Below are 23,010 nucleotides of genomic sequence, written 5' to 3'. Positions count from 1 at the left end.
GCATAATATAAACAAGCTAACTTTTTTTCCACTCGATAAAAGTTAACGTGAGTGTTCTCAGTGGTCAGGAACAAATGTAATTGCATGGCAGGATGCTGTAAAAGGACCAAACTTCAGCCAGGAGAACAACTGAGATAATCCATCCACAATACGAGGTTAGTCATTCATATACTGCTGCATGGGCTGGGCTGTAGTTACATCCTAAGGTTTTAAAAACTGAGCTTAAATAAATGATTACCGGTAATAAAAGCCGAGGGAGGTCAACAGTGATCACTGACTGTTTTAGGAGCTTTTTGAGATTAAATAGAAGAAAATACAAAACATTAAACATGTTAACAACACAAAAGCCATATTAAATGCAGACTACTTTAGGCCCGGAAGTAGGATTCGTCACGTCATCACTGAACAATCGGATTCAACAATGAAAATGTGAAATTCAGTTCAGTTTGGTTTTTTATCAAACTGAACATGCTCCTGGATAGTGGTCAATAATATATATTAAATAATAAATAAAATATATATTTTTATAAAATAGTGAATGCCCTTTTCAAACTTCAAATGAAAGAAAAAGTATTCATTTTGATCATTGATCATCAGTTCTGTTGAATGGTTTTTTGACAGTGTAATTATGTCTTACCCTGTATGTAATACCCATTTCTTTAGGTGCAGGGTCCTCTGTTGTGAAGTTCAGATAGGTAGCGCTGTCTTGCTTCCTGAAAATATGTTCGCAGCATGCAGCTGAACAAGTATGCAACTACAGACTTGCAGAAATAAATAACATAGAAGCATTCCATAATATTTTGTGTGAATAGTGAAACTTACACTGTTAATATCATTTTAATTTCATATTGTACTGGGATATTTTTGGTCAGTGCACTGGTCCTATTAGAGTCTTGATTATTACTGTAGATGAGAAAGCAATGTCTTTTAATATCAGAAGCAATTTTTTTAAAGATATGGTTTGTATGTTAAGTATTTCCGTACCTATTAGCATCAATGGTCATGGAGATTGTATCATCCCATTCAAAGTCATGCATGACATAGAAAGAAGATTCAAACGTTGCCTTTTTGTGGGAAGAAATTAAAAAGAGGTTAGGCCTGATTCATAGACGAAGAGAAAAATATTTCTCAAAAAGTTTCAGAAAGCTTGTGACAGTTCCCCATTTGTGAAACTTGAGTTCTGTCTGCTGGGAGGATATCTGTGTGTTTTGTGACTCACAGAGGATCTGCTGCGAAACAGAGGAAGGCTCACACCACATATGTTTTTGTCAAGTACTCCTTCTAGATCTGAGCATTTGTGGGGCGTTGATCTTGATGACTGTTTTAAGAAAAAAAAGACTTTTAGAATAGTCTCTGCTGAGACTCTTTAGAATAACAACTTTTTCAGCTACTGTGACAGTTTTTTTGATATTCTGTAAGACTGAGTTTAAAATTTTGAAGATTGTAGACTGTAAGAAAGAGCTCTTTGTACCTACAAACAACTCCAAGTCCCACTAAATAGTTCCTTAAGTCTTCTGTGTTTCATACAAATGTCTCCCTTAAACATAAATTAGAGGTTTTTCTGTTTTTTTATTTGCTATACACCAGCCCCCTGCCAAACACCAGACAGCCAAAATAAGCCACAAACCCATTGGTTTGTACAAAGTGTTGTTGAGGTACAAAGTTAATTGAGTCCCCCGAGCTGTCTGAATTCTAAAATCATCTGAAATGTGTGAATAGTGGGGACAACAATGAGCGAAGTGTTTGCAAAACTCAGCACCCAGACTCAGGTCTGGGTGTTTTCTTAATGGAAATTTGATTAATGTACAAAATAATTCACTTTAAGGTCATTTAGTTCTAGTCTAATTTTCTTTGTTCAAATTGTCTTGTTCATATGGGTGATGTAGCCAACTACTGCCAAGACCAAAGTCAGCCATATTGCTTTAAAGTTGCTGCTGTTTGCTGAATCCTAATATTGACTTAAGCGTTATATCCAGTAATCAGTACTGGTGGATTTAAACTGGTTGTCGATTAAATTTAGTACCGACTTTCCATTCATTAGCATTAGAAAGCATTAAATGGCCTTGCTCTGAAGTACATTAAGGTGGTGGGGAAGGAGCCTGAGTTAGTGCGTGAGGTTAAGAGTTAACTGGAACCACTCTCCTGGTGAGGGGCTGAACTTTGCCTAAGTCTGGAGCTGTCCTTGGTGAGAGGTGGCAGGTTGTGGTGGATATCTTAGTATTCCCTTGGCTTGCTGCCTGTACATTGTGGTTTTTCCCAGTGGACGAGAGGGTTTGTTCTCTGAGCCTTCGGGTAAGGGAATATATCCTGACTGTCGTCTGTGCTTATGCATTGAAAGACTATTGAGAGTACCTGGCCTTCTTGGAGCCCCTGTGCGGGGTGGTGTCTCTGTCATCCTGCTGAGAGACTTCAAAGCTCATGTGGGCAATGACAGTGAGACCTGGAGGGGCATGAATGGGAGGAATGGCCTGCTAGATCTGAACCCGAGTGGTGTTCTATTACTGGACTTCTGTTTAAACTGCATAACAAACACCATGTTTGAACATAAGGGTGTCCATAAGTGCACGTGGCACCAGGACACTTTAGGTCCCAGGTTGATGATCGATTTTGTAATCGTATCATTGGATATGCGGCCATATGTACTGGACACTCGAGTGAAGAGAGGTGCTGAGGTGTCAACTTATCACCACCTGGTGGTGAGTTGGGAAGGTGGCGGTGGATGATGCTGGACAGACCTGGGATGCCTAAACATATAGTGAGGTGCACTGGAAATGCTTGTCAGAGGCCCCGGTCCATAAGATCTTCAACTCCCACCTCCAGCAGAGCATCGACAGCATTCAGAGGGAGACTGGAGACATTGAGTCTGAATGGACCATGTTTAGCACCTCCATTGTTGAAGCTGCTACACTGAGGTACGGCCGCAAGGTGGTTGGTCCCTGTCGTGGTTGTAACTGCCTCTACCCCTGAACAATATGGTGGACACCAGAGGTAAAGGGAACCATCAAGATGAAGGAGTCCTATTGGGATTAGTTAGCCTATGGGACTTTGGAGGCAGTTGATAGGTATTGATAGGCCAAGCGGAACGTGGCTCAGGTAGTGGCTGAAGCAAAACCTCAGGAGGAGTTTGGAGATGCCACGGAAAAAATACTTTTGGACTGCCTCTAAGAGATTCTGGCAAACCTATAGGCATATCAGGAGGGGAAAGCAGTACTCTACCTGCACTATGTATAGTGTGGGTGGAGCGCTTTCGACTGAGGACACTGTCGGGCGGTGCAAGGAATACTTCGAAGACCTCCTAAATTCCACTCGCACATCTTCTTGTCTATCTCTGGGGGTGAGACCACTAGTTCCTGAAGGCTATGGATGTTGTAGGGCTTGACTGACACACTTCTACAATGTTGCATGGATATTTTGGCGGTACTTCTTGATTGGCAGACTTAGCTGGGGGTTCTCATCCTCAAGAAGAGGGTGTGCTCCAATACAGACTCACACTCCTCAGCCTCCCTGGGAACGTCTATGCCACTTCACCATATTAATATATAGGACCGGACAAATTCAGTTACTGGTAAATAAGGTTAGTTATTTGCATGGAAACAAGGGTTATGATGCTATTCCACCATTGCAGCCCTCAGGGAGCATGTAAAACGTACTGCCTGCTAGGTCGGAAAAATCTGTGAACAAGCAATCAATTAGGATCCAAACAATGGGAACCCAGATGACCGGGCAGACAGGAAAAAAGGCCTTGGCAGTTTCATGGACAACACTCCCTACAATTAACTGCACGCTTCCAGGAACTGACATATTGAGTATGCAGGGGCAGATGTCATCGACACTGTGCCACTGCCCTTACAATGTGCAGTGAACTCTGACTTGCTTTGGCAGGTGCATTTCCACCATTGTGCTTTATATTAAAATGTGTTTGTTTCTTGCAGCAATCTGTTGATCTGCTAAATAGCAAACATCTACACGACATAACTGACTACATATTGTTTTCAAAATAATATTATAAATCTGGTTATACGTCTTGCTGTTAGGCTCTTGATAATGGGAAAATGAACTTGGGAGGTTTGAAAATGTCTGTTTAGACACCAAGATTACTAAAAACTAAACAATTGAGAGTTTTTTGGTGGCCGTCTTAAAAAATCCACCATCTTGGATTTTCAAGTGGATAATCAAGTAAACTTTAAATGTGTATTAATCTGAGGAATTGTGCCAGATTTGGTGCTTATATTACTATTTGCACAATTTTTTAAAATTATCTGCTCCACTATTTATTCCTCTCCTTATTTTTCTGTTATTTGTCTTGTTTTTTTCCCACTATTTCTGGATTTTTAATAAATTATATATTTCTTTTTATGAAGCACTTTGTAACTTTTTAACAAAATTTGCTATTATTATTATTATTAATAATCATAATAATAATAATAATAATAATAATAATAATAATAATAATAATAATAATAATAATAATAATAATATTACTACTACTGTCATGAACCAGCAATTGAGGGAACAACTAATACTCTTCAAAGGTTTGTATACTTTTGACCATTAAGTTGCTCCAAAATCATAGTAACCTTATTTTCATGAAAAGAATTGTTCACTGAAATATTATGTGACAATATTATTTTTCAACTTGTAGTATTTACACCAAATACATTTAGATGCTTTTCTTAATCCCAGCAGAAACATGGAAGAAGTTAAGAGAGCTCAGTTTCTGAACACACTTTTACATATGCATATAGCACACCCCTCATGCACATACAGCAGTGCTCCCCACAACCTGTAAATTTAGTGATGTGTAAAACCATGGCTTGATTCTTTAAATAGCAGTTGTTATTCAAATCTATTTTGGGATTAAATTAGATCATTTAATCAGATTAGATGAGTTTAAAGTCTGAGTTACCTCTATAAGTGTCATTCTACTGAAGGAGAGGCCTGGAGGATAGTGCATCGCTAGCATGGTGTTGTACGAGTCATCACCGTGATTGGCCAGTTTTATAGACACGTTGAAGTACGCATCTTCTGCCACTAATAATTGTGTAGTCCTGAGAGAAACAAAGAACCTTTTACATTAAACATGTGACTTCAGTCTTATAGTTTCTATGCTATGATTGTCACATATACGTACATAAAACTGAAATCCACATCCAGTTCAGCGATACAAGTGTCATTTTTTCTACACGCTTTTTTAAAGGGAACCTGTGAAAAAATAATACATCTGTTTATCTGATGTCAGAGAATTGGTTTGTATCAAAATATAAAGTTCTAAAAAGTTGGAGTAGAACAATTTCGATGTCTTATTGGATCCAAATGATGTTGATGTGACAAACTAAGTTAACTTTTAATTTGGTAAGTATGTTAAAGTCCCGTCAAATGTAAAGAAATTAATATGCTGCCAAAAGCTTTGTAGTTTACAGGCTCTGTTGCCTGTTATCCTCTTATAAGTTTGCCTATGCTTATTATGGGCATGAATGTAATGGTAATTTGGGGCTTTTAAGAATTTCTTTTCTTTCTTGGTATGTATTATTGTGGAATTAGCCACAGTTCACTGAAATATCTTTAATTAATTAAAAAAAAAATACAAATTGGGTGTACAAGTTTTAATTTATCCAAACAAGGTAAAAACTATACATACCGACCCAAATACATATGTATACCCCACTAATATTTAGTTAGCAAGCTGCAACATAACCAGATGTTTTTGGCAGCCATCAAGAAACTTAGGGCTGAATATTGGATCACTTTTCTTAGCAGAACTTTTAGAGTTCATTTGGTTGCTTTCCTGGCACGCACCTGGCTCCTAAGCTTAGTCCACAAGGTTTCAATAGAGCTGAGGTTTGGGCTTCGGGAAGGCCATTCCAAAAGCTTTATCTATCCCATAAGTTTATTATTTAAGGCCTTGTATGTGAGGAGCAGGATTTTAAATTCATTTATATAATTTTAGATCAACTGAAAGTGATTCAGGATGTTTTCAGGACATCCTGATAATAACAAATTACAGTAGTCCAGCCTAGAAGTAATAAATGTATGAAACTAGTTTTTTTAGCATCACTCTGGCGGAGTCTACAGCCTGGTTATGGACATCATCTTTACAAAAGTGAAGGACAAAGGACAAGAATGCGATGGTAAAGTGGAAACTGCATCGAGAACAGAAACAAATGCATGATGTTGCTAACAGAACTTTGGGCCTTTGCAAACACCTGAACAAACCACATGCTAACCCTAAGCAACCCAAGACCCCAGAGTACCGTTAGCCCAGGTAATGCCGCCCCCGGCCCAGTACCCTGACCCTGAAATGCAACTGTCAGTGTTCAGGGTAGAGTAGAAAAGCACTATATAAGTACCGATCCATTTAACATTTAATTTCATTGTATGGTGTTTTGCCACCGTACATACCTCAACAACGGACTGCCGTTTGCTGTCCACATTCAGGGTGGTGGCTGCAGTCTCATTGTCAGCTTGGGAAAAGTTACATTTGATGCTGATAGGTGACAATAATTCACTCACACATTTCTGTAAAGCAAAACCAGAACAAAAGGTTTATCTGTTATATAGAGTTAGAAATTATTTGTTTATCTCTGAAAGTTTGAGTTTAAAAAAAGCTAAAGGACAGGATAACAAAGGATTAGGATCATGGTTAACATTACTGTTATTCTTTTATCTCTTTACCCCTTTGAAAGCCTACTAGGAGTAACTCTTGAAGTAATTAAATGTCATCTTTATGGGGAAAAGTAAAGAAAAGCTAAGTCAAAGATCAGAATGGGAAAGTTTATTATAAACAGATTAAGTATATTTGCAAATATTATTAGCTTCATACATGCATGTAGATGGAGAAGTTAAAACAAGCTGTTTCATCAAGCATCTCATAGGTGGAGGTAAGACTTCTGGCTGTCTTATCAGTTTGACTGAAGAAACCTCGATATTTTTGTCTCATCGGATCCACAGCGACTGTGAATGTGATGTTCAGTCCAGACCTCACAGCCTCTGTAAACCCGAAAAGCAAAATTGAAATGATGCATTCACAGGATGCAATCAGCAGTTTTTAATTGTTTATCTTTACTGGATGTGGTACCTACCTTGTTTGCTCTTTGTTACTTTTACCATTTCAAAACAGGCTGTTAAGGTAACCATAGGTAAATTTTCATCGGCACCCAGACAATCAAATATCTCAGTGTTTATCTCCTTAGGTTGGAAAGTTAGATGAGCCATCACGTCAAAGATGGGCTTGGCCCTGAAAGACATTTATGAACAGGCGTGTCAAAATAGAACGTACTTCCGCATTTCAGTAGTAAGGTTTTATGTGCCAGGACATAATTTTATGGCACAAAATCACAACAACAGTCACCTCAAGGCACTTTGTATTGTAAGGTAAAGACTGTACAAAATCCACAGCATGCTGGTTCTAGTTCTAACTTATCTAAGGGAAGATTCAGGGTCACCAGATCCAGCCTCAACGTTATAATTTATCAAAATGAAACGTTTTAAGCCTAATCTTAAAAGTAGTGATGGTAGCTATCTCCAGAATCTAATGTGGGAGCTGGTTCCAAAAAAAGACGGGCCTGCAAGCTGAAGGCCATCCAGGTCTTTGCCTTTAAGACATTCCCACAGTGTAACTAATTGGTGAGTGTTATGTGGCTATCTATCTGAGGTTGCATTTAAATAACTCCAACTTTATTTTAATTTTGGAAAAAAACACAAAGTATGAGGGTTGCTATTTTGACATAGTAGAGCAGAAGCAGAGCGCTTTGCAAAGGTGCAGACAGCTGGTCAGAACAAGGCTTCTAAGGACGACATGTAGCAGAAGCACAGGAAGTGATCCAAAGGGCAAAATGAGTTAAACTGAGCGGTGGAGAGTAAATTTAAGTCAGGAAAGATTTTTTGTTTTTTATAATTGCATCTTGTATGTAGTTTGGCATCAAGCCTTTGTAAGGTAGATATGTACAATACTTAGCAACATAAATCGTGCACAGAGTTCTGATACCTAAAGACAACAGCAGCACCCTGTGATCCAATCACAATATCTGGGAGTCCGTTCCCTCCAAGGTCAATAGCTCCATCGATGGCCTGTCCAAAGAATTTTATCCCAGGTGTGACTTCTTTTCCTGTGATTCTCTGGAACAAGAGATTTGACAGCTAAAACAATGCTCATCTTGCATGGTGGAGACAAAAGTTGTATTTATACATTTTCCTCTTCACTCTCTCATCGAAGCCTTTTCTGTTTACAGATAGATGGCTGTTTTGTTTGGACAACTGTGCTCCTAGCTGTCTGCAAGGTTTTACCTCAGCTAACTGGAGTCACTGACCTGGAAATGGACAAATAATTTTGCTTGCTGTGAGGAGGGAAATACGATGCTGTGGCAAAGTGTAAATAGAAAATATTGTTATGTGGACAATAGCTAAGGCTAAGTGGACAGAGGAGGATAATGAGACATGAAAATCAAGTCAATGAGATAGAAGGATGGAAATAAACTAAACACAAGGCAAAGGAAACAAATAACTCAGCGGGACGCTATTTATAAACAGCACAGACTTCTACTCTCCACCAGATCGTCTGCTACCCCTTGGTGATAAATTGGCCTCAATGTTTAAGCTTTACCTTGTTACTCCTAGTGTTAACATCAGTCTACCTGCACCTCCAGTTTCCTCTTCCTTGGGTCAGCATTGAAACTTACCTGTTGCTCTACTGGTTCTCTCTGCTGCTACTCTACTCCTCGATCACTGCTCTGGAAAAAGCAAAAGCTCAAACATCTCACCTGCCTGCCCTCCTTCTCACCATTTACCTCCAGGTCAGTGCAAAGGAGAGAAAAGGTCAGACATCTTGGTTTGCTCAGTTCACCTTAAGCCTGGACACTCACCCAGTTCACTCCCCCTCAGAGCGCACTACTCCCCACTAGGGATGGGTACCGGTAAACGGTAGTAACCAGACCGAAAAGCAGCGCACATTTCGGTGCTTTATTTCGGTGCTTTATTTCGGTGCTTTATTTCGGTGCTATTTTTCCTGAGATGTCGTACACTTTGGATTCTAGCCAATCATTTTACCTTTCCAAGGATAGTAGGCGGGCCCAGGTACGTACGTTCTTTTAGAGCAGAGCTACAGATTAAAAATGCTCAAGGCGAAGCGGTCAAAAGTCTGGCTGTACTTCACAGCAAAAGATGCAAACTCAGCAGCCTGCAACAAGTGCTTTAAGCTGATATTGTGATACTGTCAAAGGAGGTGACACCTCGAATCTGATGAAACACCTGGCAACGCATAGCGTTTTTTTAAAAGCCAAGAAATGCACCGTATTTGATAGCTTGCTGCAAGAGCTCACACCGAGCACATCTACTGCGGGTGTGGTGCCTGTTATCAGACCCGGAGTTAGCAACATCCCCAAGAACCCGAAGAGGAGAGTCCTGGCCCCTAGCCCTGCCAGTGTAGCAGAAATGATGACGGATGATGACGGCAGCAGCAGCCGTTCTTCTCTGCGTGAGGAGCTTAATGTTGTTCGTGTGTAATTTACGTTGAGTAGGCTAACCACGTTATTACATTAATGCATGTAAGGTGAACTAGCAAACACCATCGTAGTTACATGCGGCTGTCTTCTTGTTTGATGGCAGATACTCCCTTCACCCTGGCCAAAAAGGCTAAAATGACCAAAGAAAAAGTGGAAAAAAGTTAAACATGAGAGGTTTTTGGACAAAGTTTGTGTTTTTTCCATTGTTTAAGCACTGCTTCCAGCCAAGAGTGATGCCATATATGCCCCATAGCTGCAAAAAAGGCTAACATTGTTATCTTTTTACAAAAAAACAGCTAAACATGAGAGGTTTTTGGACAAAGTTTGTGTTTTCCATTCTTTAAGCACCGGTTAAGCACCAGCACTGTTTCAAAAGTACCGGTTTGGCACCAGTATCGGATAAAACCTAAACGATACCCATCCCTACTCCCCACTTTCCAAGTAAGCAGACTCTGAGTCTGTTTTTGGGTCCACTGCACGTAGTAGCCTTTCAGCTATCTGACATGAATAAAGACACCTGAGAATGAGGGAGGAAATACTAAGGGAACAAATATAATATGTTCTATGCAGAAACGTAGATAACAGTAGTATATAACTGACAGCTTTGCTCGTTGACGTAACCCCCTGTCTCCTCCTAGTGGGTGTGTTTTAATTAGGTTTTAATGTTTTATCTGTTTGATTAGGAGTGTATTTTAGTTTTCAGTGTGAATTTATACAAACAGGAATTGTTTTTTTATAGATGGAGGATCCAATTTTTTTTTGCGGCTCCAATGCACGTCCAGGCATCAATTGGTCTTTCCGCCGACTGGCTGGACCTTCAACATCCACATTGGGATTTGCCGCACAACCTTGCACAGACCGGGGGGCAGGGCAAAACTTGAAAGCCCTAATTTGGGTCTTCAGGGCTCCCAGAAAATTAACAATTGAAGAAAGTGATCCAGCACAAAACTCACATCACTCAGTATAGTTTGAAGTGTCCACACCCATGCTCAGTTTCACAAATAGACAAAAAACTAGCCACACTCGTCGTAGTCACAGGAGTGAAAATTGAAAACGTCCCAGAAATTGAAATTGTGGTAAATTAATCACACTAAAGCCAGATCTACGCCATTTTGGAAAGGTCCAGAGCCTTTATACATAGCATATGACAAACAGACTCAGTGGGAGATAAATAACATGTAGCCTAAAATTCAACATCTACGATTTTAAAGAGACACACAGGCCTTCCCTCCCCATCTCCAGCTGCCTCCCTCTTCCCGGTCCACCACAATCGCCCACACATGCAGGGCCTTGGAGTAGGGGTATGTCACCAGGGTGCAGAGGAGGCTACCCCCCCGTCCCCTTCTGGCTGCCTCTGCCTCAATTTTATCCCACAACTTAGACATTCACATTACTCACACTCTCATTACACATACATATAGGATCTTGGGGGTGGGCACGATACACGGAATCCAAGTTACCATCAGGGTGTACACCTCACCCCTGGCGTCGTTGCCCACCTCTCAATTTTAAATACACGTAGACATTGAGGGCTATCAGGGGGGGCTATGCGCTTACCTGCTGCTCTCTGGCAGGCAGCTCCATGCCCTCCTGGGTTTTAAATGCACCTTAGAACACACATGCATCAACATTACAATGAGCGGGCGGAGGGAGGTTTGGAGTCTTCACAAACCCCCGTTCTCTGCTGCCTGCTGGAGCGGGGGGGCCAGGAGGAGGAGTTGGCCGTCCGACTGCGGTCTGGAATGTGGGGCCTCCCTGCTGCTGCGGAGTCGGGGTGGTCTGCCTCTCCCCACCGCAGGGAAAAGGGTAACACCACCTGGGTCTGGGTGCAGTTTCCCCCTCCAGGGGCAAGGGTACCTAGACCTGGGGCTTAGAGTACGCTTGGGGAGTGTGATCGTGTGTACAGCGTCTCTTTATGTCTGTCTCCACGTTGGGTGAGTGTTGAGTAATTGCATATGAGAGCATGAGGGTGGGAATGGATGTTTGTATCTGTGTGTGCCTGTATTTCTGTGTCTATATGTCAGGTCGGGTATCAGACGCCACCTCTCTGGGGACATCTCAGGCCCTCCAAGGTATGGAGGCCTATCTCCCCCTACCACCACTCCCCCTGCCAGTGGCGGACTCCCTCAGACATCGGTGCGTTGGTGGTTCTTTGTGTCCGGGGATGGGCGTCCAGGTACACACCGACTCACTCCTTGGCGGCCGCTTATCGGGGCCTGGCGCCTGTGGCTCGCTCGGGCCACTTCGGGGGTGGGGTGCCCTCGGCCTCTCAGCCTGGGGCTCGGTCACTCTGGCACGGCTGGCTGCCGGCGGAGCTCCCGGGCGCGTCACTGCAACCCCCCCTGTCTTCTGCTCCGCGGCTGCTGTGTGACCCCTCATCTGGGGCTCTCCTCAGCTCTTTCTGGGATAGTGGCGCGGCTGCCCCTCTTTTGTTCTTCCTTGGTCTCCTTTGCTCTTGGGGCCTCTGGATGTCTGGAGTCTTGATCTCCTCCATACCTGCTTCATGCCCTGGGGGATAGGGCTGTGGCTCCCCCACACCCTCTAGCAGATCATTACATGAGGGAACCTTTTAAATACAAGCGCGCTCATGCTCACAGGTGTACACACGGGTGATCACACCCACAAACTACACCCTTTTTGGCTGCTACCTCAAAGCACACTGTGTGCTGTCGATCTTACGTGCTGCACAATAATGTTTAATATTTAGTATTTACTGTTATATTCCCATAGATCATCGTGATGATGTTGTTTATTATATTGTTTTTTTTTCTGCTTGTTTTCTCTTTTTTCTTTCTCAACAGGTGATCCAGGTGATTGATATATGTATTTTTTGTCTGTTTATTTTGTTGGTTTTTGTTTTTTGCCCTTTATCACCGTTACTCTTCCCCGCTGTTTTTCTTTCCCTCTTTCTTTCTCCCCTTTCTTTTCCCCAGTCAAGTCTGTCCCGTATTTAGCAAGTGAAAATAAAATAAACAATAAAAGGTGAATCAAATAGACCATTACAGCAAGTCTGGGATGGTCCATTTGGTAAAGTAAATCCGTTGGGCATCTTTCTTCGCCTTTAAACAATAATTCTGATGGCAAAAGAGCCAAACGGGACAGGCAAAAAAAAAGAGACGCATAGTCTTTGAACTCTAGACAGTTCTGGAGGGTAGTTCACGCAAGTTGTCCTGCGTTTTCCCAGATACCTGTGAAAAAGCTGATTTAAGAAAAAAAAAAGATTAACACTGTGTTTTATCAAGTTAAAAACAAATCTGATACGCAAACGCAAGGAAGGCCTTTCTTTAAGGCTTCTCCACAGTGTAAGGATAAAGCAACATTAAATAATTTGATCCTGCATGTTTAAAAAAATAATTCCTTTTTTTATAAAATTCACACTGAAAACCGAAATACTTAGTGTACTACGTATAATTACACTGAATTAAATAATATATGGCCTGTTAATAACACGTCTACGCTTGAAGATGGCACCGAACTCAATACATGGTATTTGTCTTACATTTAGAAATGTAGATCCCTAAAATACTTCATTTACATGGATGAGCAAACGTGTCAGCTGGGTGGGGGTAACTGAGGATACACACCAGGACGCCCTCACATGTCCGTAGGTGTCCAAATTCTCGGGAAACAAATGCTGGCCATCAGACATCAAATGTTTTTGATGAAAGGACATTTCAAAGGTTTGGACTGCGTTTTCTCAGACAGACTACACATGATTTAAACAATACGTCCTCCAACAGGAAAGAGCTATAAAAGGAAAGCAAAACAGGAGGTTGAGCAAGATCGTGTGTTGGTCTAACTGACAATTCGACTTGCAGAGGGTAAGATAACGGGGGTCAAACAAATCCAATAAGGTTGCTTCTAACATCCAAAAAACCAAATAGGTCTTCCACTCCACAATTAGAAATAGTAATACTCTTATAAGGCTTTATTTTCCAAGTTAAAAAACAAATCCAGAAAATGTAGCTTTCAGATTGCTGATTAAAAACAAACAAGTCTTGTTGTAGGGCTTTTCCATAGTGTTAGGATAAAACAACATTAAAAAATTGGATCCTCCATCTATAAAAAAGTAATTCCTGTTTGTATAAATTCACACTGAAAACCGAAATACATCATCAACAGAGAAAACATTAAAACCTAATTAAAACACACCCACTAGGAGGAAACAGGTGCGGGGTTTACGTCAACGAGCAAGCCTGTCAGTTCTGGATAGGGTAGTGCACGCACAAGTTCACATGCATGAATGTGAATGTGTGCGTGCACGTACGTGAACGAGCAAACCTATCAGTTATATACTACTGATAAGCAACTGAGAAACCAATATAGAACAATAAAGTCCAATATTTAAACCCCAGGTCCAAGACCAAGAATTTTTATAAAAATAAGGTGTTTTCATATCTGAAGTCATTGGAATTGTTGGCCCAGTGTCCTGCAGAATGAAGTTTTTAACTTCAAGGGGCTCCTGAGGAATGTAATAACCAGATGAAGATGACACAGTAGCTTTAAATATCTTTTATGTTTATATAGTTTGATAAGCAGGGATTCATAAGAAGGGAAACTGAAATTGCTGATTATTTATGGTCACCTTTTTGCCTCTGTCCGTCTCTCACCTGGCTGAAAGTGCTGCATATTCCTCTCTGCTTGTTGCCATGGTAGATATACACAGCACCTCTGTTATCATCCTCAAGCGGAGCTCCGACAGCAACGTCTCGGAGTTCATCTCCATTCAGGTCTGCGAGGCTGGATATGGTGGTGCCAAATCTACCCATGGATGGTCCCATCACAATCAGTTCACTTTTCAGTTGCAGCTATGAGAAAAGAGGAGATTAGTTCATTGAGTTTGATCATGAAAGCATTGAATGTCACACTGTAATATCACAAAGTGGTGGCTCACCTCATCAGTCAGAGTGTAGATGTAGATCTGACCTTCTTTCTTCTCCTGAAGCTGGTAAAACGTTGGCGCTCCCACCAGCAGGAAATCAGTGTCACTGTCTGAGTTAATATCCACCGAACACAGCTCGGCGCCGAAGTAGGAACCGATCTGACAAGTTAGTTATATCATTAGTTCAGTGTTGTTTTAATTATAGATTTATATCATTTAGGGATATCACTAAAGCACCTTGGTGACTTCTGTCTTCTCTCTCCTTTAAATTGTGTTTTGTCATGTTTGACATTTGTGGTTTATCTCCATGCTCTTATTTTCTGTCTTATTTTATCTCAACCAGTCTGCTAGAGGTCTGTTCCTGTTACTAGAGTTCAATCAAGTGTTTGATCATGCTGATCGTCTGCTTGTTGTGGTTCTCTAATATTTCACTGTCTTTACTTTATAATATAGAGCACCTTTCTATAATTGTTAATGTGAATCACTGATCTACACATAGAAGTGATTTAAAATAGAAATAACAGTAGATTTGATCAAGAAAATTTGCATTTATTTCAAGGCAACACTACAATCAGGTATCAACAATGACATGGTGACACACAATGACTTCCAAAAACAAACTGAGCCATATGAAGAGTAAAATTACCATATAAGTAACCGACCTGGTCTCCAGTTATTCTTTGTGCTGTGGTCCAGTTGTTGCTGTTTTGTTTGAAAAGTACAACCTGTCCTGTGTGCTGAAACCGGGGTGCACCCGTGAAATACAAAGAAACCCCACCTCTCTCTCCAACAGAGACAGAATATCCTGCAAGAGGCAAATATAACACACAACATGTTTTTATTTGAAAAACTAATGTGTGTATTTGTTGTACTTGGAAGATATTAAAACTGATTTAGACTGGAACCTTCCAGAGTTCATTTGTTCTAGTGTTGAGCCAAATAACGAAATCTTATTTTTAAAAAAGAAACATCAGATAATGTGTAAATAAAGTTTACCCATGTAGGAGTCCATCTCCATTTCTTGATCCTCAATTGTTTCTGTTTTATCTCGACGTTCTTGGAGAGAACCACGCCAGCTGTTTGTTCCCACTGAACCCAGAATCAGTGTATCCTATAAACAGGAATGTGCAGGTGTAATGAAACAGGAATCCCAGGTATGGTTAGAAAAGGAAGCGGAAGATCAACTGTGTCATCTGACCTGCTGCAGCTGGACTCATTTTCCAGTTAGTCAGCAGCAGAAAAGTTTTAAGGATGCTGAAGTGCTAAATTTAGCATGGATAAAGTCCTTCACTCAAACTCCGTATATTGATATGAAGAAATATAATGCAATTTGGCCCTTCACTGTACATTTATGTCTGCACTTGTGTCTGGCCAGAAAGAGAGTACCAATTCGCTTATTTGGTAGGTCAATGAAAGGCTTAAGTTAGTTAAGTGTGAGAAAAAATGTGCATTCATGTTTGCAGTTTTGTCTTGTTATACAATATTTGAAATTTAAAAAACAAACAAACAAAACACTACATTTTGGGAAATATTTGTGGGTGTTTTCTTGTTTGTACTACTGAACACTAAAAGTGGCCCTCACATGAGATGACAGTGCAGGCAGTGACCCACAGCTCATTTAAGTTTGAGACGCCTGCTTTAGTCTGATTTCCAGATGATTCTTTAGGGTGCTCAGATAGATTTTGCTCACCTTGTTGAAAATAGCGCTGAATCCACTCTGAGACATTTCATCAGTCAGGTTTCTTGCTTGAGCCCCTTTGGAACCTAAATATGGACCATCAGGGAGTACACGTTACAGCTGCACATGTGGAAGATGAGATGACATGAATTCTTGATTCTTGATTGAAAGAAATTAGACCCCACCTTCCATAACAAAGACATCTTTCTGAAAATTCTCCAGTACTCCTGTGAGTCCATCATAATTCTCAATTTTGAAGGCATTTTTGTCTTTTGGTTCTGAAGCGATGGCCCTAAATTTATCCAGCTTTGCATCCTTGATCTGAAACCAGAACACAGCTTTAAAACATGAAGGAGTTCCAAGTCTGACATCAGCATAAGAAAAAAACACAACATTAGAATAAAAATTGGAATTTACTTGTTCTGACCCACAACAATAAACTCATATTCATCACATATATTAAAAAGAGCATTGATTGTTATACAGAAGTGAACAGAAGAAACCAAACGTGACAAAAAAGGAGACATGATATATGGCATTACCCCAATAACAAGACGAATTATATTTTTCTCATCATATTTTTTAATTATCCCTTTTCTGTCTGTATCAGAGGGATCTCCGTCTGTGATTAGAATCAGAGCTTTAGTTGCATCAGGAGAGGCGCCTGCAGCTTTGTTGTCAAAGATTTGATCACTGAAACAAAAGTAAAAACAGCTTTTGTAACACAATAAACCAAGCTGTGAACATGAACACATTAACAGTAAATCAACAAACTTAAGATGCAAATAATGTCACAGTTGTGTTGAGCCTTTCTTCTTTTATTATAACTGAACTTACAGAACAAATTCGATGGCTCTGTGTGTGTTGGTGAGACCTTTTAAATGATTTTCTTTCATGAGTTTATCAAGAGCACGTCCGGCTTTATAGTCATTGAAGTCAAACACTTTGTGGACTCTTGTGGCAAACTGAACTGCTGCAAACTGAAAAACCAACATAAATTATTTAGATACGACACTAAACGGTAAATATATCTTAACAAATAAAAGCTGTGAATGCTTAAATGTTGCAGTAGTGAACTGACCTTGATCGACATGTTCTTCAGGCTGTCCATTATCTCCACAATAAAATCTTTATTTCTGTTGAATTCATTTTGAGTCAAACTCCCTGATCCATCAAACAGAAAGACGAGGTCCACTGTCTTTTTGGTGCATTCTGGAAAAATAAAACATATTTAATCATAACTCTTCCAGGCAGTTACAGGTCAAAATTACCATTTGTATTAAATATTGTTGAAAAAAACAGTAGCAGAATAACTTAACTACTTTTTGAAGAAAACAACGTAATGGACCTTTTCCAGTCTGGTTTGAGCAAATTGCATTCCACTGAAACCACTTTACTTACAGTAACATGCCTAGTGACATTTTGATCACAGCAGACTTTGGAAAGTAAACAATTCTGGTTCTACTGGATCTCACCTCTGCTTTAATACCATTGATCATGATAAATAGGCTTAAGGGCTTGTTTAGGATTACTGGTGTTGTTTTGAAATGGTTCATGTTGCATCTATGTGAAAGATCTTTTACTGTCTGTATGTATCAAATTTTGTCTGAAACATCAGTTCTGCCCTGTGGGGTCCCTCAATGATTTGTTTCGGGTTTGATTCTCTTTTTGCTTTATATAATCCCTCTAGGCCAAATTATCAGACGTTGCAGTAATAGTTCTTATCACCTCTGTGCAGATGACATTCAGTTATATTGTTCTTTCAAAGCTTCTAAGTTTTATAAATGGTCTTGTTTAAATAATTGTCTGTCAGAAATCAAACAATGGTTAATGGCAACTTCCTCCAGTTAAATATAGACAAAATCAAAATAATAATAATATTAATACATTTTTATTTAAGAAAGTGCCTTTAAAAAACACTCGAGGACACTGTACACAAGCTATAACAACAACAAACGTAACAATTTACAAAATAATAAGGATAAAATGTTGAGCAAATATATAAAATAAATTAAAGTAGCAGGATGGAAAGATTTATGTGGAATAGGCTAATGTGAATAGCTGAGTTTTGCGTCTGAACTTAAAAAGAGGGAGGGAAGTGATGTTTCTTATCTCAGGTGGAAGGAGTTCCAAAGACGGGGGGCAGAGCAACAGAAAGCCCTGCGCCCCATGGTGGCTAGCCGGGGGGAAGGGATGGAAAGAGAAAGAGAAGAGGAGGATCTGAGACACCGAGAAGGGATGGTGATTTGAACCAGGTCAGAGAGGTATGAAGGCGAGAGATGATGTATAGCCTTGAATATGTACAAAATTATATTGAAATTGATGTGGTATTTAACCAGAAGCCAGTGAAGCTACTGCAGAGCAGGGGTGATGTGGTGCATAGAAGGGGTCCTGGTGATAATACGAGCAGCAGAGTTCTGGACCCGTTGAAGCTTATGGATAGATTTGTGACTAAGACCAAAAAGAAGAGAGTTGCAGTAATCGATCCGGGAAGTGACCAGGCTATAAACAAGAATGGCAGTGGCATGTGGGGAGAGAAAAGGATTATTCTACTTTCATCTCTCTTCAGATTACTGTAATGCTCTGATTACTTGTTTCAGCGAATCATCATTGGATCGCCTTCAGACTGTACAGAATGTACAACATGATGAAACTCCCCAGTATATCTCTGAGCTTTGAGCACCTCTTCCTTCTTCCCGAACTCTTAAGTCTTCAGGTCAGAGGTTACTGTTGGTCCCACATACTAGGTTCAAAGCATGTGGGCTTTTCAGGCAGCGGCACAAAGGTTATATTTATATTTCTGGTTTTATTGTGAAGCACTTTGTCATTTTATCTGTAAAAAGGGCTATATAAATACATTTTACTTACTTACTTTTACTAAAATAAACATGGAGGAACACTTTACCTTGATACGCAGGTTTGAAAGAGGAGATTTTCTGGAGTTGATCAGAGAGCTCATAACAAATACTGTTCAGATAGGAGTTCTCATTGCATTCATGCACCAAACTTGGACTGCAAACCTAAATCAGAGCATAAAAGTTAAATAAAGCTCTGCATATTAATTTGTTTTGCTCACAGTGATGAGGAGAGAGAGTGATTTACTCACAGTGAATCTGGAGCCGGAGGAATCAGCAGCGATCGACAAGCCAAGATGTTTGACTGCTGTTGTGTTTGACTGCAGGTCCTCTGCAACTGAAGCATTTTATTATAAAATACAAACTTTTACAGTAATGTATTTAGTTGTAAGTTGTAAATTGTGTAATATTCTGTTGATACCAGTAGGTTTGAACCACTTGTTTTGGTGAGGTTGGTAAATTCCTCCAGATCCATTTAGCCTGAGAGGTGCAGTGACGACTATCCTGTGGAAAATGATGACACTAATTAGTTAATGAAGTTTATGCATAAGTTCTATGGGGAGGGTCTGTAATCATCTGCCTGCTTTCCTGGGTCTTCAGCTCCTAGTCTATTCTCTACATTGCTTACATTTTCCCACGCTGTCAAATTCATCCATCCATCCATCCATCCATCCATTCGCTTCCGCTTCTCCTTTTCAGGGTCGCGGGGGGCACTGGAGCCTATCCCAGCTGTCATAGGGCGAGAGGCAGGGTACATCCTGGACAGTTCGCCAGTCTGTCGCAGGGCCAACACACAAGTGACAGACAACCATTCACACTCACATTCATTCACACCTAGTGGCAATTTGGATTATCCAATTAACCTATCCCCACAAGCTGCATGTCTTTGGACGGTGGGAGGAAGCCGGAGTACCCGGAGGGAACCCACGCAAACACGGGGAGAACATGCAAACTCCACACAGAAAGACCCCGGCCTGATGGTGGAATTGAACTCAGGACCTTCTTGCTGTGCGGCAACAGTGCTAACCACCGTGCCGTGTCAAATTCATACCAACCTCATTATTCTAGTCCAGTCATTTTCTTGCCTGCCTTCTGTGAGCCAATCACTCTCCACTCTGACTGCTTTAAGTTTCAGTACTCATTCACTTGTTTGTAAAACCCGTCTCACCCCCATCCAAGCCTCTGCATCTTCAACACCACCACCAGTGTCTAAACTCCAGGGGGTCCTCTCCTATCCCCTATCACTGCTGGAATTCTGTTCTGCTATGATGGGTCATCAGTGTTTAAGTGCTAAACAGCTAAAGAACCAGTCCATTTACCATCTCTCCTCCCCCTTTATTTAGATATTCAGGCTTTGAAGAATAGATGGTTCATTAAATATGAAAGTTTTTAGGATATATTTGTACTCCTTTATATTAATATCCAAACTTACAATAGGAAGAAAACTGAAAAAGGAGATGAGATTAACTTGACATAAGCGGGGGAACAAAACAGACAAACAAACACAGAGAGAAGATTGGAGGAACAGAGTCAGAACACCAAAGGTGATTACACACTTTGTAAAAGGATCAGAATGTGCCTGCTTATGCCTGCTCATTACAGTATTAAAGGACATTTGACTTCAGTTCCTTGAAATTACTGTTAAATGTGGTTCCCTTCATCCATGCAGTATTTCAAATTAGTCAAAAACAATTAGTTTCATGCACTTAAAAAGGAAGAAATGTTACAGAAACTTAAATATTTATTTTAAAAAATAGATTTTTACTAAATTATTACTAAATTTTCTACTAAATCTATGTAATTACGTTGAACGTTGGGTTTGAAGTGCAGCAGAAGAGTTTTAATTAGTGCTTTCAACAGTGTTAGATCACTCACAGGATACAGTATTATACGATGTCTTGAGTCAAACTTACCCTTTGTTATTACTAGACTTGTTCAAGTACTGTAGCACTCGGTATCCAAAGAAATCACCTGGTTCACCCAGAAAGACTTCAGGATTTCTTGTGTCAATATTAAAAGCCAAACAGGCAGGGATGGTTGAAGCTGAGAAAGTGAAAAGCATGAAATTGATACTAACTAAGACTTTAATACCCTAAATGAAACCTGCATCACCAATAAACAAAAAGCACAGCTTATACGGGAAATGGTTTTTGCACTGCTGCAGATGGGAAAGGTGTGCCTGAATCATTTGGGGGCAGTGAGTCGGGTAAGACTGATCACTTTGCATCAGTCAGTCTCTTCCTATTTCAGTATCATGCTGGGGCCTGAAGAAGAGGCAGTACAAAGAGCACATGGTGGAACGGGGTGAGAAGCTAGTGTGAAAAAAGGAATATGAAAAGAGCACGCCCAGAACTGGACTTGATAACAGGGCAGGTCCACTGAATATGATGTACAAAGGTGTAAAAAAATGTTAGCTCCCTTCCTGATTTCGTTTTTTTTGCATGTTTGTCACACTTTCAGATCATCAAACAAATTTAAATATTAGACAAAGATAACACAGGTAAAAACAAAATGCATATTCTAAATGATTGTATTTATGGAGTGAGAAATAATCTAACCCTATATGGCTATGTGCGAAATATAAATTTTTGCCAGAAAACATCTTTTTGATCCCCAAGACTTTCGGGAAAATACTCTGTGGACTGGAGAGACAAAAGTTGACTTTTTGGAAGCTGTGTGTCCCATTATATCTGGCATAAAACTAACTCAGCAACCCTCTGATATGGCTGAATTACAATACTGCAAAGATGAGTGGGCCAAAATTCTTCCACAGAGCTGTAAAGGACTCAATGTCAAACATATAAAATTAGGAAATCAGGAAGGGGGCAAAGCCTTTTCCACAACACTGTAAATGTGAGCTGAGATAATGTGTTTGTGAGAGCTGAATGAACTGTTGGTATTCTGTGCTTGGAGGGAATCCATGAGTGAGCCTTGTCACACTCATTATCTATGAACACGTTTTTCTATATATGGTGTTTCTCACACACCGTTTACTTGGGTGGGCTTTCCTGATACATTTCCAGTGACCGATATATTTTACTGTTCAATCGAGATGACAACACAGTCAATAAACTACTGGAAACCCCTGCGCTCTGACTGGGTAGCTGACAACAACTGCAGAAGCTACAGGACCAGGCAGAGCGCCAGACCCAGGCCCTGGAAAATCTGTTTGCTGGGTTCTCTCGAGCTGCGCTGTCGCTCCCCCCCGGCAACTCATTGTTTTCTGAGTGATCAAATAAATATTTCCTCCACTGTATGTGAGCTCTGTGTACTTCATCAGTTAAAAAACCATTCCCTCCATAGTAAAACAATTCCCTCTCTGGTTAGGAGGAGGCCACTTTTTGTTAACTATAATAACACATGTGCAGGAACACATAACACATTCAGGAATTCCAGCTCCTGAATGTGATTACGTATAGTTAGCTAGCTTATCCTAGAGGATCAGAGGAACATTGGATATATTTATTACTCTTTACACATTTGAAATGAGAGAGTGTCTAAAAATAATACAATAAATTTCGATCTATAACACAGATACTCATACAATCTGCTCTTTTAACGTAACACAAACAATTCCACAAAGGTTTAAGGGAAGATTTCATCAGTTTCAGAGGCGTCCTTTTTGCCACATTACTGTATGGTCTTTACCTTATAATATAATGATTGTTGTTTTAATTTAGTACTATGTAAATAGAACTGAATTGGCTTTGTTTCTAAAAGTGGGAGCATGTGGAAGAAATCACTTGCCTGTTTTTGAAGTGCATACACAAAGTCCATATTCAGAAAAACTCCCACAACTCTTTCCCCAGACAAACAAAGGATCTCTGTCTATTTCAAATGGAGGAAACCTGTTTCAAATCTTACCAACAGCCACTGTACAGATGAGCCAGACTATGTGGTCCTTCATCGTCCTGTGTTGCTCTAGTCCGATCTCTTAGTCTGAAATAGGATTAAGACACAAGCCAGCATTTTAGTGAGCACCAAACAGGATGCCCGGTTCAAGAACTTGGAGGAAACACAAACAATGGGAGGGTCACACCTCTCATTTATCTGGACACAGGGCCGTGCAGAGATCTTTGAAGGGGCGGGTTCTCAAAG

At 40.3% G+C, this 23,010-nt stretch overlaps 1 protein-coding gene across 5 annotated transcripts in view; it reads right to left on the bottom strand.

The window, feature by feature from the left end:
* Positions 1–23,010, bottom strand: part of LOC146668814 (integrin alpha-L-like) — a 29,532-nt gene that overhangs the window by 3,635 nt on the left and 2,887 nt on the right. For 2 of the 5 annotated variants that reach the window (XM_085410839.1, XM_085410841.1), the window contains exons 1-24: positions 22,777–22,908; positions 20,826–20,955; positions 19,334–19,416; positions 19,164–19,249; positions 18,963–19,077; positions 17,139–17,269; positions 16,895–17,037; positions 16,600–16,750; positions 16,243–16,378; positions 16,070–16,143; positions 15,376–15,490; positions 15,042–15,184; positions 14,392–14,538; positions 14,108–14,305; positions 7,985–8,115; positions 7,080–7,234; positions 6,821–6,987; positions 6,400–6,516; positions 5,132–5,202; positions 4,907–5,048; positions 1,220–1,318; positions 985–1,064; positions 823–903; positions 638–713 (exon numbers count right to left, since the gene is read on the bottom strand). In XM_085410839.1, coding sequence (XP_085266965.1) covers positions 638–713; positions 823–903; positions 985–1,064; positions 1,220–1,318; positions 4,907–5,048; positions 5,132–5,202; positions 6,400–6,516; positions 6,821–6,987; positions 7,080–7,234; positions 7,985–8,115; positions 14,108–14,305; positions 14,392–14,538; positions 15,042–15,184; positions 15,376–15,490; positions 16,070–16,143; positions 16,243–16,378; positions 16,600–16,750; positions 16,895–17,037; positions 17,139–17,269; positions 18,963–19,077; positions 19,164–19,249; positions 19,334–19,416; positions 20,826–20,955; positions 22,777–22,819 — 2,814 coding nt within the window. In that variant the 5' untranslated portion in view covers positions 22,820–22,908. Of the gene's footprint in view, positions 1–637; positions 714–822; positions 904–984; positions 1,065–1,219; positions 1,319–4,906; positions 5,049–5,131; positions 5,203–6,399; positions 6,517–6,820; positions 6,988–7,079; positions 7,235–7,984; positions 8,116–14,107; positions 14,306–14,391; positions 14,539–15,041; positions 15,185–15,375; positions 15,491–16,069; positions 16,144–16,242; positions 16,379–16,599; positions 16,751–16,894; positions 17,038–17,138; positions 17,270–18,962; positions 19,078–19,163; positions 19,250–19,333; positions 19,417–20,825; positions 20,956–22,776; positions 22,909–23,010 lie in introns of those variants that run through there. The other 3 variants (XM_085410838.1, XM_085410840.1, XM_085410842.1) reach the window with 3 other exon arrangements.

The sequence above is a fragment of the Rhamphochromis longiceps genome, linkage group LG6 (genome assembly GCF_057381845.1).
Source record: "Rhamphochromis longiceps isolate RC_006_pf linkage group LG6, R_longiceps_female_GT1.1, whole genome shotgun sequence".
Taxonomy (NCBI): domain Eukaryota; kingdom Metazoa; phylum Chordata; class Actinopteri; order Cichliformes; family Cichlidae; genus Rhamphochromis; species Rhamphochromis longiceps.
The sequence above is the reverse complement of the archived record's forward strand: the minus strand, read 5'-3'. Positions and strand labels throughout refer to the sequence as shown.